This window comes from Prunus mume, linkage group LG1 (assembly GCF_029339155.1).
Source record: "Prunus mume cultivar Tortuosa linkage group LG1, ASM2933915v1, whole genome shotgun sequence".
NCBI classification, from domain to species: domain Eukaryota; kingdom Viridiplantae; phylum Streptophyta; class Magnoliopsida; order Rosales; family Rosaceae; genus Prunus; species Prunus mume.
Window position 1 is genome coordinate 16,226,497 of NC_142698.1, and position 15,851 is coordinate 16,242,347.

Genomic DNA, 15,851 nt, shown 5'->3' on the forward strand with positions numbered 1-15,851 from the left:
TAAGTATATACATATACATGTATGAGAAAATTGATTTTGATTAAGAAATATCATGTAAGAATGTAATTAAAACAAAACAAAAAAAAGACACACAAAGTTTGCTTCCTATTTTTGGATGAATAAAAAGTGTTTACATGATTTTTCTACACTAATAAAGCAGCTATAGATCATTCTCTTCAAAAATCAGAACACACGACTTTTTCCTCCATCAAACTTTTGCAAGTACGTACGTACTGATCATCTACCTCAACTCATACTGCAGAAACTCATCAAATGCAAAGTCATCATAATTGGCTGATGCAAACCCGCTCATGAGCCCAGGGGACGTGAATGCCGGAAGATCAGGAGGTGATACAAGATAATCACTCAATGCTAATTGGTTGTGGTGCTGGGTTGTCATATAATCACTTGGCATCGTCTCTTCCTTGAAACATTCTTCTCCTTTTAGCGATTTAAACGACGAGAAAAAGGGGTGCTCTTGTTTGCTTGAGGGGTTGGTGTCGTCAAATCTGATGAACTTTGAAGACTCTCTAGGGCTTGTACAATCCAAGATCAGCTCAGAAGCTTTCAAGTAGACTCTGCATGTGTGGTTGCCATAATATGTGGTACGAAACAATGGTGGATCATCTTCAACTTGTTGTACGTGCTTGGTTGCTTGGCATGCTTGATCGAATTTGTGGGTGCACCTAAAGTAGTTCCTGCATTGCACATGCTCACAACATATCCAATTAATTGAGATATTAACCAAGGTTGCAATATAAGTAAACAAAGTATATGATAATTTTCGGATACGTACAACATGGAGATATTTTTGAAGATGTACGAAGTGGTAAACCCTAAAAGAGTTACAATAGAAAAGAAATTCTAATTACAATAAAACTATACGTACAAAGCGTAAGTAATTTACATAAAATAAACAAAAATATTCTCGTCAACACCTATAAGTTGTAGAGAAATTGTATGTATGTGCACGTACCTTGGGTGCTTGGCATTAAGGATGAGTTTTTGTCCGTACTTCCTCCATGCATGACCATCTTCTGTCAAAGCAGGAGAGTCTTTAATCCAAGAGTGACAAGTCTTCCTGCAAGTCATTAACAACTTCCAACTCTTGGTTTAGAACTGGATTGATTACAAATTCATTGATCATTAATTTACGCCAAATTGATGAAATGAAGTAATAAAATTGAAAAATGATAGAAGGAAAAAGGAAAAGAATGAAATTGGGGGAAGACCCCAAAGAACAGCTACACTTTAAGAGTATCTTGGTTTTGAAAGGAACGAAAAGTATATGTTTTTCTTAGTATATGGCATGACATGCATGCATGAGCTTATCAAATCAAATTGGCAGGCCTCCATCCCTTATTTTGTTAAATTGTTAGGAGAAAGGTCCTAACAAAGACCTAATGAGTGTGTGGATGACTTGTAAAAAAAACAAAAGTTCTTCAACAAAGATAGTTCACTTGCTAGACCCAATCTCATTCTCCTTTTTCCCGACCTAATTTACTCTCACGATTCAAGCACTCCCGAAGAATAAAGATCGTTTCACATCAATTAACTCGATCATGTACCTCATTAAGACGTTTATATTGAATACTTTTGACATTGAACAATCAATCAATCATGCACGAAAGAAATTACCTCTATTAGAAACAAAAACAAACAGTTAATCTTGCAGTGAGATCCATTTTGCTCATATAATTACCGTGAGTTGATGAATCTATGTAAATTATAGTAATGAAATAGTTATATATATATATATATATCAATAGTATAGTGAATGTAATTAATTGATTATATACCTTTTCTTGTAAGAGCCTCTGCGATCCGTGGAGAAGGTCGAAGCACTCTTACAACTCTCCTCATGAGAAGCTTCGCACTTAATAACATGATCAAGTAGATGATCAACATCCCAAGATGATGCACCTGCACCACCACCACCACCACCACCACCAGTATTCACTTGAATAATCTGATCAGAAATCAGCTCCTGATCATCATGATGATGAAACTCCTTCATCTCCTTCCCATTTGCGATGAAAAGGGTATTCGAAAATGACCCCAACCATCTTATTAACAAAACCTTCATCATCGCCCGATCCCAAATCATGATTATGATCACCATTAGCAGTAACTGACCTATTATTATGAAGATTAATTACCCTACTAAGTTGACCACTGGCAACTTCACGACCTTGGATCAGCTCCTCCATCTCACTTTGCCGATTTGACGACACTCCCTCCATCCAAAGACCACTCCAAGTTTTGTTTTTGTTTTTGTTTATTTATTTCTATGTTTAAGTTTTGGTCGATATCACAAATTTATGATAAATTTTGGTGATGGATCGGGAGACCAATTTATATGTGTCAAAAAGACACAATCAGCGCAATTGATGTCTCTCCTTGGATGAACGGACGGATGGCCGTCCACGTCATACGACATATCGTCTCATGTCATCCCTGAGGTCACTGTTGTATCGTCATCGACTCGTTGCTGTCTGGTGTACTGACCTTCTGGACATTTTATTTGTATATTTATTTATTTTGCTAATTTTGGGAAACCAACAATTTTTTTTTTTAAAATCTCAAGTTGTTGTGCCAATGGGACATCCAATAAGATATCCAAAATTTAAAGTCATATTTTATCTTATTTTCTCCTTTCTATTTCTATGCTTGAAATTTAACTCGTTTAACATGCAAAGTTTTCAAAGTTTCAACACTTTCCCCCACTGAGAAATTAAAATGAAGAAATCGGTCTTTTTTAGGGTTTGGAATTTGTCAACAACTTTAGACGGAAGCTGTTACAATGAGGAGGTATAGGTGAGGGGTTCAATCCAATCCAACCATGTTGAAGTTTAATGGTTGGATTGGACACCCCTCACCGCCATACCCCTTCATCATAGCCTTTTCGACTTTGCCTCTGCCTTTAATGAAGTTTATATTTGACTATAATAAAAAAAAAGTAACCTAAACTCTACCTCTTGGTTTTGTTGTGTCATTGAATTCAGATCTAATTACATATAATCCACAATGATATCTCTTTGATTTGTAGTAGATTTGAGTTGTGTTATAGAATTAGAACAATTATTAGTTCACATCTTATTGGAAGTGTAGGTTATAAGGATAAGCCAACAAAGTTTTATTATGATACAAATCATTTGGAGACCTAAAGAATATCTCTCTTTTAATTATATGTTTAGGTTTCTAGCGAAGATTATAAAAAAGAAAAAGTAAACTTAACTTGTTGAGCAAACTTGACTCATCCGGCCGGACCAAATCAAATGAACCAAAGCCATTCCCGTCACTTTCACACATGCCTAATCAAAATTTCTAATCCAAGACTTGGAAAAGCTATAACCTTTGTATGGAGATAAAGAGATAAAGAAAGGGGTCCACTGTGGTCTACTTTCAGTGGCACGAGGATTGACCAGCCAATTAGGAATTTAGGATATATTAATGTGAATATCTGGTCTTGTTCAGTGTTGACTGTTCGTACATTCACGAATCACACTCATAGTGGAACTCTCCAAGCATTAGATTCGATTTGCTGGTTGATGGTAACTTCCGATTTGCTGAAGATCTTCAATCTCTTCTTTTGTTTGACAATAACTCAGCAACAACAACAACAAAAAAAGAAAAAAAAAGAAAAGAGGATATAGGATTACATATATATACCATCTATATAGTATCAAGTCATAAAATAAAAAGGGTTATATACGATCAAAAGAGATTATTGATATCGTTTCGAGGATAATATTATATTGTCATATTGATATCATAGTATTAAGATTTCATGACAAATATCTATATAGATCCTTGATTTTGTTTCTGCGAGTATAGGGGGCCCTAGTTTCTTAAAAGGCGTACGTTGTTGCTCAAGTAAAATGTATCATGTATAGTTCAAATACTTTTACTGTTGTAATTTGCTCTTTCATTATGAAACCCCCAAAACTATATATACACACACCTATGGTGTATAAAATATAATATTTTCCCTAACTTAACATCGTTTTGTCCTGTGTCTCATAGCGAAGACACATTCCTAAACCTAGTGGGTTGAGGGAGGATTTGATGTCCAAGGCAAATTAAACCACACTTCGTGTACAGACTGTTAAAGCAAATCTTTTCCGTGTACTATCTGTCTTTTTTGACTTACAACAATATAAAATCTATTAGCTTTAATCACCACAATCATGGGTTGGCTACGATATTATTTAATTACATATTTTGATTTTGACATATTTTTAACTCATATGAGACATTTTGATTTATTTTCGATGGATTAAACATATATGTTTATTTGCCATAACTTAATAAGGAATAAGACTCTACTCGCTTTTGATTAAACCTAATCAGAAGCAGGTGCTTTAGTGATTTGTTAAATCATATTGCATTTCAAATCATTACACTTTTGTAATAAATAAAAAATTGCAACTTATTGTATATATATAGTCCCCTTTTATTAAGGGATTCTTCAAATAATTTTATTTGAGAGACACCCTTTAGGGTCCCTTACAATTTATTTTTTTCAACGATCTAAACTATTTATTTTTTAATTCTACATTCATAGATCAATCTTACAAAAAATTAGAAAAATCGGAAACCGTTTTGACATCCAATTGTGTCCTACAAATTAATTAATACGGTGCTTCAAGAAAGTATTAAAATTACAATAACTCAATTGAGTGGTCAAATGATATATATATATATATATATATGTATCACAATAATTCAATTATTAAAATTGAAGAACTTGATTGGAATAACTAAAATAAGTAAATGAAATTGAAATTTAATTGGATTACACTTTAAATATAACTTAATTAAAAGGGATTTAAGTAAGTTATATTTTAGAGAGATATTTGATCAAGAAACATCATGGATATACTTCAAGTGCAAGCTTACATAATTGGCAAAAAATAAAGCAAAAAGGTTGCTTCCTATTTTTGGATGAATAAATGTTTACAAACAGAAGTTGAACAAGCGATTATTCCTACATCAAACTTATTCCAAGGAACAAATATATTGCAAACACCTCAGCATCAAAGTTCAAATATATTGCAAAACTTCATCCAAGTCAAAAGACCCCATCATTAACCTAGAAATCACATCCTCATGATCAAACTCATCGAGGGTTGATGAGAACCCACTCGGGGGCCCAGAGGACTCGAACGTCGTCAGATCGGGTGACACAAAATAATCACACAACCATGAATAGTTGTCGTGGCTTGTCATCACACGATCATCACTTGTTGGTGGTATCTCTTCCTTAATGATCGATTCTTCCTTGAAGACCAATTCTTCTTTTCTAACTGATGTGAAGAATGAGAAAAAGGGGTGATCTTGTTTGGTGTCGCCAAATCTGATGAAATTTGAAGACTCTCTAGGACTCGTACAATCCAAGAGCAACTCAGAAGCTTTTAGGTAGTCTCTGCATGTGTGGTTGCCATGATATGTGGTCCGAAACATTGGTGGATGATCTTGAATTTGTTGCACGTATTTGGTTGCTTTGCAAGATTGTTCGAACTTGTGAGTGCACCTATAGTAATTCCTGCATCGTATAACATGACCATGGTCAACATCAATTATTCAAAAGTTATTACTTTATTAATTTGAGTCCAATGAAGACTCGAATTTATATATTTCCATATGGAATTATGAGAGCTATAAGTAGACCAAATCGTATGCATGTTACCTTGAGTGCTTGGAATTAAGGATGCGTTTTTGTCCGTATTTTCTCCATCCATGACCGTCGTCAGCCAAAGCAGGAGTGTCTCTAGTCCAACAGTGTGAAGTCTTTCTGCAAGCAATTGACAAAGTAATTCTTTTGTTTAGAACTCAATTAAATTAGTAAAATGAAATGAATGGATTATTGATAATGCTATGGTGATAATTAAGATGGAAGTAAGGGACATTTAAGTCACTCATTAGAGGGAAAGAGTAAAGCATATCCTAATTTTATTAGTATATCGCATGGAATGAACCTATCAAAGCAACTAGGGTGGTCCTAGCTAACTCTTACCTTATTTTATCTCAATAGAAATTTTATGCATCTATACGAATCTAACAGCTGTTGTGAGTAAATTAACACTTATTATCTAGCACGCATGTGAATTATATTGTCGCGATATAAATTTTATGAATTTATGTGAAACTAACAATTGGTGTGACCATTTTTTTTTATTTTTTTTTATTGAAGACTAGATTAACAACTGTCTTATTTTATCACAATAAAATTACTATATTTTATTTACGTGTGTGTGGATAATTGTTATGAGCAAAACTTTTTAGTAATATATTTCACATGAACTCCTACCAGTAGTCAGATCCCACATACAGCATATGAAATTTTAAGATTAAACCATCAATCCCCCCAATTAACTAAACGAGTTGATGATGATCACTCTTTAAATGGATGTATTAATAGTCAATGAATTAATTTACCTTCTCTTGTAGGAACCTCTACGATCCTTGAAGGTTGAAGTAGTCTTACAACTCTCCTCATAAAAATCTTCAGACTTAATAACAGCCGCCGTATGATTAGCATCCCAAGATGATGAATCTGCAGAGCCACCACCACTACTGACCCCTTGAATCTGATCACCAGAAACAATCTCCCCGTCAGACTCTTTTCCATTTAAGATCAAAAGGGTATTTGCAAATGATCCCAAAATCTTATCAACAAGATCCTCAGCCGAACCACCACCACCACCACCAAAACCACTAACAAGTGTTGACTTGTGATCATCAAAAACCCTACAAAGTTGACCTGCAAGCTCACGCCCTTGCATCAACTCTTCCTTCACCCTTTCCCCATTTGATAACACACTCTCCGGCCAAGACCACTCCATGATTAGACCTTAATAATTTTGATTAACAACTAATTAATCCTTAATAATGTGTTTTAGCTATATGTGAGGAGGAGAGTTTTTGTGGTGGGCTGTAGGCTTTATATAGGCGTCAAAAAGAGCTGCTCCTCTCAAATTGCAATGCAAGGAAGAAGGAATGAAGGTCCATCCAAAGAGAAAAAAGAACCCTACCCCCGAGATTCAGGACCCTGTTCCCACCAACGGCTAGATGAGCCTCCACTTCATACAACATGTGGCGCGATGCTTCTACACGCGCTCTTATATTAACGTTGCTGTCGCGCGACGTCATCACTTCTGGTCATTCCGATGTCGTCATCCACTCCTTCCTACCTGGCCCTCTGAAAATTTAATGTTATTTTTTTCTAATTTGAATAACCAATAAAATGGCAAGTTGTTAGGCCATCTGTATTAAGATAGTATTATCTTCATCCCTATTTGATCAGACAAAGCTGATTGCCTAAATTACTATTACATCCTTGTGAAGTTTAAGTTTTTGAGCTTGGTGGTGGAGGCTGAGTCTGAGATGTGATAAAAGGTAAAAGTCACAGTCATTTTTGGCTTGTTAATGAGAGGACAAGAAGTTGGTAGTTGCATCTTCGTTTTATATGTACGGTGTCCAAAACCCATCATTAGAGTTCCAACTTGTGGATAAGCATCCCAAAGAAAGGAATAAAACAATTGTCTCCACAATTCATGTATACTAATATTTAAATTCATATAGTCATTTCAAATGTACTACATCTAATTATTTCAAACGCATTCAATAGCGTTTAGGTTTATTCCTTCAATCTGATGTAATTCCTGTTTTTGCAGCAAATTTAGCATTGTTGTCAAATCCAAGCCCTTTCTTTCAAATCCCTCCATCTACACATTAACATTTCATTTTTCATGAATATTGCGAAATTCCTAATAGAAAATTCGCCAAACCCCGATCTGCACCAACCTCGAGTGCTTATTGTATTATACAACCCTGGTCTTAGGGCTAACACATCGATCTTAAGCGAGATTAATAAGGATATAACTCTTGTGAAGTACTTAATAGATTCTGTTTACAGAAAGGATACGCACAAAAAGACGAATAGTTAGCTCTATCCTCTACTGCATGCATGTGGTTAATTTTAGACAATTTATGAGATCAAGGCAAAATGGAATCATATGTACTTCCGATCCAGATTGATTCACTTCTATAGTTCAACTTTTCGTTTGAAAGGGCAAAGCAAAGCAACGTGATCCCAATTTTTCTTCTTCATTTTTTTTTTGCCAATTTATTCAGCCTGAAAAACTTCGCTCGTTGGTCTATAAATCATTTGGTCAAGTCACATAAGTCTCCACTTTGTTAGAAAAGATTTTGAATTTTCCAAATTCACTCCAAAAAATTTCTTGTATTGTTGAACCAAAATGAGAAAGAAAAAAAAAATCATCAACATGTGTGGATTCCATCACATCGGTTATTATACGAAGAGCAAGTATATATGTCACCAAAGTTTTTTTTTTTCCTCTTAAATATAAAGAATTCAAATGAAATTATTGAAATGCAACGTGAAAAGAAAAGGGAACCTAATGAATCTAGTTTATTGCCTAATTGTTGTGTACATATCTACGTAATAATAATAAATAAACATTATCATCGATCAGATTTGATTGGAGTTGGAGGAAAGCGTTTTAGAGTCAGCAACTCAGCAATTAGCAATTAGCTTAGAGGAAAGTTCACAGTCGAGGTCTTACCGCCTTGCTTTGCTCCCCATGAAGAAGGAGTCAACGCGTGTGTTAGTTAAGAGAGTTGATTATTAACTATATATATACATTAATTAATCAAAGAGATTAATCTAAAAGGAGCTGTAGAGCGATAAAGAAGAAGGTCAACTGAAATAAGATTGTAAAATTAATTGTCTTGTTTCCCATATAATCGCTTGATTTAGGGACTGCAAGAGGAACTAGTTTTCTTGCTTACACACCTTAATCGTCAAACAAAGTTGTTTTCTTGCTTTACACACCCACTGATATAGGTGACTAATCGATTCAACCAAAATCTTTTATACAAATATATGACATTGAGTTGTGTCTGTATTTGTGGACTTTTTTTAATTATTAAAAAAAAAATCATTTGGCTTCCGTTATGCAAGTATGAAAAAGTAAAATAAAAAATTAAGAAGAATGCACACTGCAATGAAGGTCAAAATTTCCTTGAATTTAGCTTTGCAATAAGATTAATTCCAAATTATGTAGAATATTTATGGCTGAGGCGATAGAAGAGGAGTTGGAAGTTCGCGTGTGCAAAAGTAAAATCAGCAAGTTGCAAGTTTGGGCTGGACTCCAATTACCTTTGTCATGATGTATGTGCTTTTTCGGACGTTCGAGATCGTTTAGCAGCCCAAACGAGCCTTTTAATATTTTGCAAATTTTTTTCATAGAAACTTTTGTTAATTTCCTTTTGTTTTCTTTTGTCTTCTAGGGTTTTTAGAATTTCTCATATCTTATAGATTCCGAACTTAATTCTTTAGATTAATCATTTGATTGTCTTATTACATTGTCATGATGCGTTACAATGATTAATAATGCACAATTGTGAGATATTAAGTATCGTTAACCTTAACCTGAAGCAAAAAAAGACAGCTGTGATTCTGTCACGTACGGACTAGAAAATTGGACCAACTTGCAAAGTAGAATGTGAGCCACGTTTGTTGTTGAAAGTTTTGGTCACCTTAATTAGCATGAACGTTCACACTGGAAGATTCTGGTGATTAGAAGAGGGGGATGTACCAAAAGTCATAGAAGTTACAGGAGAGTAGCTCTCATAGTTTAATCATGTCAACGAGAAGGGACGATTAGTTTTAGGCTGCTTGATCTTATGGTATTAGAAGATGTTGATATAATGCCAAAAGTTGGTCAATGCACGAGATAACCCAAATGCCGTGTCTGCAAACTTTAGTCATGAGAGGAATTTAAAAATAAACTCACCTTTTGGCTTTGGTCGTTAGGTCTATAGGAGTGAGGATATAGGTTATTCCTTCCGAGAAACACCCTAAACATATTTGAGATTGAACTTCAAATTTTAGGATAGACGTTATGATAGATTTGTGTGCAGTGAAAGTTACAGTAGATCTTGTGTTTGGTCTAATGAAAGTTACCATAGAAAGGGAGAAAGTTAAGTAGGTCTATAAACGGACGTATTTGAATTTGAGAAGCCTTTATTTCAAATCCAAATTCATTTATAAGTTGAATTATCGGATTGGACAGTCCATACCCCATCAACATTAGATTCATATGCTAGATTATTATCGGATTCATTTTAAGACCTAGAAGAAGAGAATCAAAATCTCGTTACTAACGTTAATGACGTTATCTCTTTTTTGTTTTAAATTTTGATATTTCATTACAAATAAATAGTTCAAGTGTATTCTCGATGCATGTATAGGACTCAAATTACTCTCACACACATATATAATATTTATATGAAACATCTAAAAATCAAATCAAATCTTATATTTAGTTATTGAATCAAATTATTATTGGCTTATAGAGCAACTCTAATGCATATTTGATTTGTTAAGTCAATCCTAACTATAGATTATCGGATTGAGAGTCTCAGTCTATCTTCAGGAATTTGAACTCGGTTGTAGAGCGTGGAGCACATTCGTTGTAACCAACTTGGCAAAGATCATATTTGAATGAATGACAGTTGATAATAGAAAAAGAAAAAAATGTAACTTATTATCATCTTACCGTTGGTTTCTAAAATGTACGTAATAAATTTGTGCAAAGTATAGGTGTAGGGTTGATGGACAAAAAATTCGCTTGATAAAAGTATAAATGGTTCGATCTTAAGATTTTTGTAGCTGTTGGCTCAATTTGACTTTCGGGTCAATTTGTAGTTGTAAGAAGGCATGTCATATTTAGAGTAGAAAAAAACTAAATGATACGAAGGATGAACATGTGTTTTTCTTTTACCAGAATTGGCAAAGACTTGATTTCTACACAACCCCTATATTATACACATCATAACAAACGCTATATTGCCAATACCCAATACCTAAAGTAAGGGTGGTTACGGTTCGGTAACCGTGAATTTTTGCCCAAACAAACCGATCGACTATTTGCGGTATGGTGATTTTGAAATCGCAAAAAGCGATCGGTTACCGTGAATTAGCGGTTTAAAACCGCAAGTTCTTTTTGTGTCATAAAAATCCAATCTTCCATATTTTAGGCCTAATTTTGATGCTTCTTTTGAAGCCTTTTGATTTCAAATATGCTTTAACCCAAAAATATAAATTCATAACCTAAATAAATAAATTCACAACCTCAACTTCTCAAGCATATATAAATTCACAACCTCCTCAACTTCTCAAGCATTCACAACCTAAAGAAAATTAAAGTTATAATTCAAAACATTCCAATTAAAGTTAAACTTCTCAAGCATTCACAACCTCAATTTCTCAAGCATTCCAATTCCAAATCCTTTAAAGTTATAAGCCAAAAGGAAAATGCAATGCAAAATGAATTAATCCCAAACAAAAAATCTAATTCAAAGTTAATTAAAGTTACAAACTAAAAGGAAAATGCAATGCACCAATGTTACAAACTCAAGTGTTGGTGGTGGTGAGTGGATTTGAAGGACCTTGTTGTGTTGTTTGAGCATCAATGTTATCTGCAAAATGCAATTATATATATATTTTTTAAATATAGTCGCGATTTGCGTTAAGCAAGTTTTGAAAATCAAATCACTGCAACCGCAAATGCGGTTCGGTTCTTCATACCGCAAATGCGGTTCATTTTCCGCGATTGCGGTTCCATCATGCGGTAAATTGTCGATTGATTTTGCGGTTTTTGATTTTTCGGCCTAAAATGCCACCCCTACCTAAAAGTATCCAACAAATTGCTTGAGATTCCTCATTAACTTGGGCTTTTCTCTTCCACCTCAAAGTAAATACGTACATTAAAATTCAAAATTCATATTGCAAAACTTCATCATCAAAGTAATAAGGCCCCACAATTAAACCAGACATCACGTCGCCCTCATGATCATACGGATCAATGGTTGACGAAAGCCCGCTCAGGGGACAAGACGACTTGAACGCCGTCGGATGAGGTGACACATTATAATCACCGGATGATGAATGGTTGTGGTGGTGGTTTGCCATCATATCATCACTTGGTTGTGGTTTCTCTTCCTTGATGACGACCTCTTTCTTCACTGATGTGAAAGATGAGAAAAAGGGGTGGTCTTGCTTAATGTCGCCAAATCTGATGAAACTTGAAGACTCTCTAGGGCTTGTGCAATCCAAGATCAACTCAGAAGCTTTCAAGTAGTCTCTGCAAGTGTGGTTGCCATAATATGTGGTCCGAAAAACTGGTGGATCATCTAGAATTTGTTGCACGTGTTTGGTTGCTTGGCACGATTGATCGATTTTGTGGGTGCACCTAAAGTAGTTCCTGCATCATTTAACATGATCTTGGTCAACTTCATCTCTTGAAAAAATTATTGTCACTTTAATTTGTGTCGAATATTTCGAATTTATATTTGATTTCCCAAGTAAGGTGTACCTTGGGTGCTTGGCATTATGGATTACTTTTTGTCCGTACTTCCTCCATGCATGACCGTCGTCAGTCAAAGCCGGAGTGTCTCTAGTCCAAGAGTGTGAAGTTTTCCTGCAAATGATTAACAAGTGACTCTTTTGTTTAGAACTTCATTCATTTGGAAAAATTCTCATGTGGATGAAATGATTGGTTTGTTTATTACTGATAATGCTATATGGTGGTAATTAAGATAGGATTAAGGGGTATTTAAGTCACTCAATAGAGGGAAATACTAAAGTATATCCTAATTTTGTTAGTTTTTGGCATAGAATAGAATGAATATGAACCTATCAAAAGCAAGTGGCATGGTCCTTACTTCTCCCTTATTTTGTCTTAATAGAAACTTTATGCGTATATCGAGTCTAACAGCTGTCGTGAGTAAATTATTCACGACAGCTCTTAGATTAATATTAACATAATTCAACAATTGTTGTAAGTAAATTAACTATTGTGATTAGCATGCATGTAAATAATTATTTCAGAAAAAATTTATGAATTTATGTGAATCTAACAGTTGTTGTGATTAAATTAACATTTGTTATTAAACAAAATTCTTTAGTGTAATTTCTCATGGGAGCTCATATGTGGGATAGACCCTCATAGAGCAATTAAGAATCCTGAGCCAAAAAAAAATTAAAAGAAATCACTTGAAGTGTAGTAAACAATAATTAAGTTACCTTCTCTTGTAAGAACCCCTACGATCCTTGAAGGTTGAAGCACTCTTACAACTGATCTCCTCATGAAAATCTTCAGACTTAATAATAGCATGATTGGCATCCCAAGATGATGAATCTGCAGACCCAACACCACTACTATTCCCTTGAATCTGATCACCAGAAACAATCTCCCCGTCAGCCTCCTTCCCATTTAAGATCAAAAGGGTATTTGTAAATGACCCCAAAATCTTATTAACAAGACCCTCTGCCGACCCAACATCTCCTCCACCACCACCACCACAACCACTAACAAGTGTTGACTTGTGATCATCAAGAACCTTACAAAGTTGACTTGCAAGCTCACGCCCTTGGATCAACTCCTCCATCACCCTTTCCCTATTTGATAGCACACTCTCCGGCCAAGACAACTCCATGCTTAGACCTTAATAATTTTGATTAAGACCTAATTAATCTCCCTCTCCCTCTCTCTCTCTGTCTAAATGTGTCTAAGTGTGTTTAGCTATGTGATGAGGAGAGTTCTGTGGTGTGCTTTAGCTCCAAAGTGATGAATGGGATACATATCTTTTTATATCCATCAAAAGAAGGTCCTTCCTTCGGATTCCAATCCAAGGAAAGACAAGTGAAGGTCCATGCGAGAGAGACACTACCAGACACAATCCGCGCGTTTCACGTATTTCTTTCCACCAACGGCTGGATGAGCCTCCACGTGGTTTTTTGTAAAGCGAAATGTGTTTCGCCGTCATCGCATGAAGTCACTTTAGTGTCGTCATCCACCACCGGATCCTACCTGGCCCTGTCTGACCCTCTGGAAATGTAAAGATATTTTATTTTGTTAATTTTAGTAAACCAATAATTTTAAAATTCCAAGTTGGTTGTTGGGCCATCTATATTATCTTAATCCCTGTTTTAAAATAAAACCATCTCATCTAAATTGGATTAGACAAACATGATTGTCAAATGACGAATATAGCCTCAGAGAATTTTGTGGTTATAGGTAGGTTTGGTAGTTGATTAAGGGCAAATAGAGGGGCATTTTGGGTTGTGAATAAGACGACAATAAGTGGTGGTAGGTCCTTGTTCATGTTGCAACGTGTGGATAAGCGTCTATTGGAGGAAAATGTCTTGTGTGTTGCTCTCATAGTACAATCAGCTACTCTCATAGATAGTACAATCAGCATTTCGCATCTAATATCTTCATGTGCATATGTGACCTGTTATTATCAGAACATGATTTGTTATATGCAACTTTGAATATTAATACTAATCTCTCCTCAAATAGTGTATGAACAAAAATTAAAAATTAAACAATCTCCTAATGTGTAGGGTTATAATATTCTTCCATGAAGCATTGAATTGGTTACTTGGAATATTAAAATTTGATGACATCGAATTTCGATTTCTATAAAAATAATAATAATAATAATAATGAAAACAAGCTTTACTTGCATTGATTAATTTCATGTGCTTCCCATTTTATTATGGATGTAATTAGTAAGGCAACGAATAAATTAGTACGTATTGTACAAAATAATCAAATTTAGTTTAGTAGTTAACTTGCTTGGTTAACCAAAACCTAGTTAACTTTTCCTTCAACTCGTGAAAATATTCCTAATAGTAAAGTAGCGTAAACCGGGTCTGCACCAAACTCGAGTCCTTATTGTATTAAACAGCCCTGGTCTTAGGGGAAATGGCAATGGCATCGATCTTAAACGAGATTAAAAAGGAGTATATCTTGTGAAGTGCAATAATTAACTAGTTAATAGGTACTATTTATGGAAGAATAAACAAAAGCTAGAGCCCTAGCCTCTACTGCATGCATGTGATTTTATACAATGTTTGAGATCAAGGCAATGCCATCATCACGTGAGTGTCGATCCACATGCTTCTGCTCATCACCATTGATCCACATGCTTCTGCAATCCCTTTTCTTCTCCTTTCCTTTCCTTTTGCCAGTTATTCCATAAGAAAATGGTATGCCCGTCCCTGGTAAAAGTGGTATCCAATCCAAAAACTTGTGCGGATTCCACAACTATTATCACCAGGGTTGGACGCATTACATTTGTGAGCCGTGACATTTAAATTTCTTTTTTTCTCTTCCACATTTAAAGAATTAATACTTTGAATTACATTATTGCGATACTACGTAGGAGGAAAAGGAAAAGGAAAAGGAAAAGGAAGACTATAGTTAAAAGAAACTAGTTTAATACTTAGTTGTTGATTATGTACATGTAATAAAAATACATTATCAATAGATTTGATTGAAGTTGGACTTGGAGGAATGCGAGGAGCACCACCATGGCGTAATCTTGAAATGGGTTTCAGAGTCAGCAACTGGACATTAGCAAGAAGACATAGGAGACTAAAGGAGAGTTCACACTCAAGCTCTTGCCGCTTCTGCCCCCCATAATAAAGAAAGAGTGATCAACACATACATGAGTTAGTTAGCAGAGTTAATCATTAAGTATTATATTAATCAAAGATTAATCAATCTTAAAAGAGCTGTAGAGCGATATAGAAATAAGCAGAAGGTCAACACTACTGAAAATAAGATGGTACAATTGGTTGTCCCTAAACAGCTTGTTTTCCATATAAATGGGTTTTAATGACTGTAAAATTCTTGCTTACACACCTCAACAAAGGACTTTTAGTTTTTCTTGCTTACACACCTCAATATTTGAGTGGAGTTTTGCTGGTGACTGACTGAAGTGGACCTCACATTGCAGGATGATCTATC

At 34.9% G+C, this 15,851-nt stretch overlaps 3 protein-coding genes across 3 annotated transcripts; all 3 read right to left on the minus strand.

Annotated features, from left to right (window-relative positions):
* Positions 1 to 163: 163 nt before the first annotated feature.
* On the minus strand, positions 164 to 2,319 carry LOC103343430 (putative WRKY transcription factor 38). The gene is given in 4 exon segments (XM_008247086.3): positions 164 to 698; positions 977 to 1,081; positions 1,800 to 2,062; positions 2,064 to 2,319. Coding segments are annotated over 4 exon segments (1,005 nt in total). The 5' UTR covers positions 2,244 to 2,319; the 3' UTR covers positions 164 to 241.
* Positions 2,320 to 4,858: 2,539 nt separating this feature from the next.
* On the minus strand, positions 4,859 to 6,975 carry LOC103343421 (putative WRKY transcription factor 70). The gene is made up of 3 exons (XM_008247079.3): positions 6,442 to 6,975; positions 5,693 to 5,797; positions 4,859 to 5,548 (listed from the first exon to the last, which is right to left on the minus strand). The coding sequence occupies exons 1-3, from the start codon at positions 6,846 to 6,848 to the stop codon at positions 5,047 to 5,049; spliced, it is 1,014 nt and encodes a 337-aa protein (XP_008245301.2). The 5' UTR covers positions 6,849 to 6,975; the 3' UTR covers positions 4,859 to 5,046.
* Positions 6,976 to 11,749: 4,774 nt separating this feature from the next.
* LOC103342893 (putative WRKY transcription factor 70) lies at positions 11,750 to 13,662 on the minus strand. Its single transcript, XM_008246556.3, has 3 exons — positions 13,118 to 13,662; positions 12,408 to 12,512; positions 11,750 to 12,296 (listed from the first exon to the last, which is right to left on the minus strand). Exons 1-3 carry the CDS (start codon positions 13,528 to 13,530, stop codon positions 11,807 to 11,809), a joined length of 1,008 nt encoding a protein of 335 aa, XP_008244778.2. The 5' UTR covers positions 13,531 to 13,662; the 3' UTR covers positions 11,750 to 11,806.
* Positions 13,663 to 15,851: the final 2,189 nt, after the last annotated feature.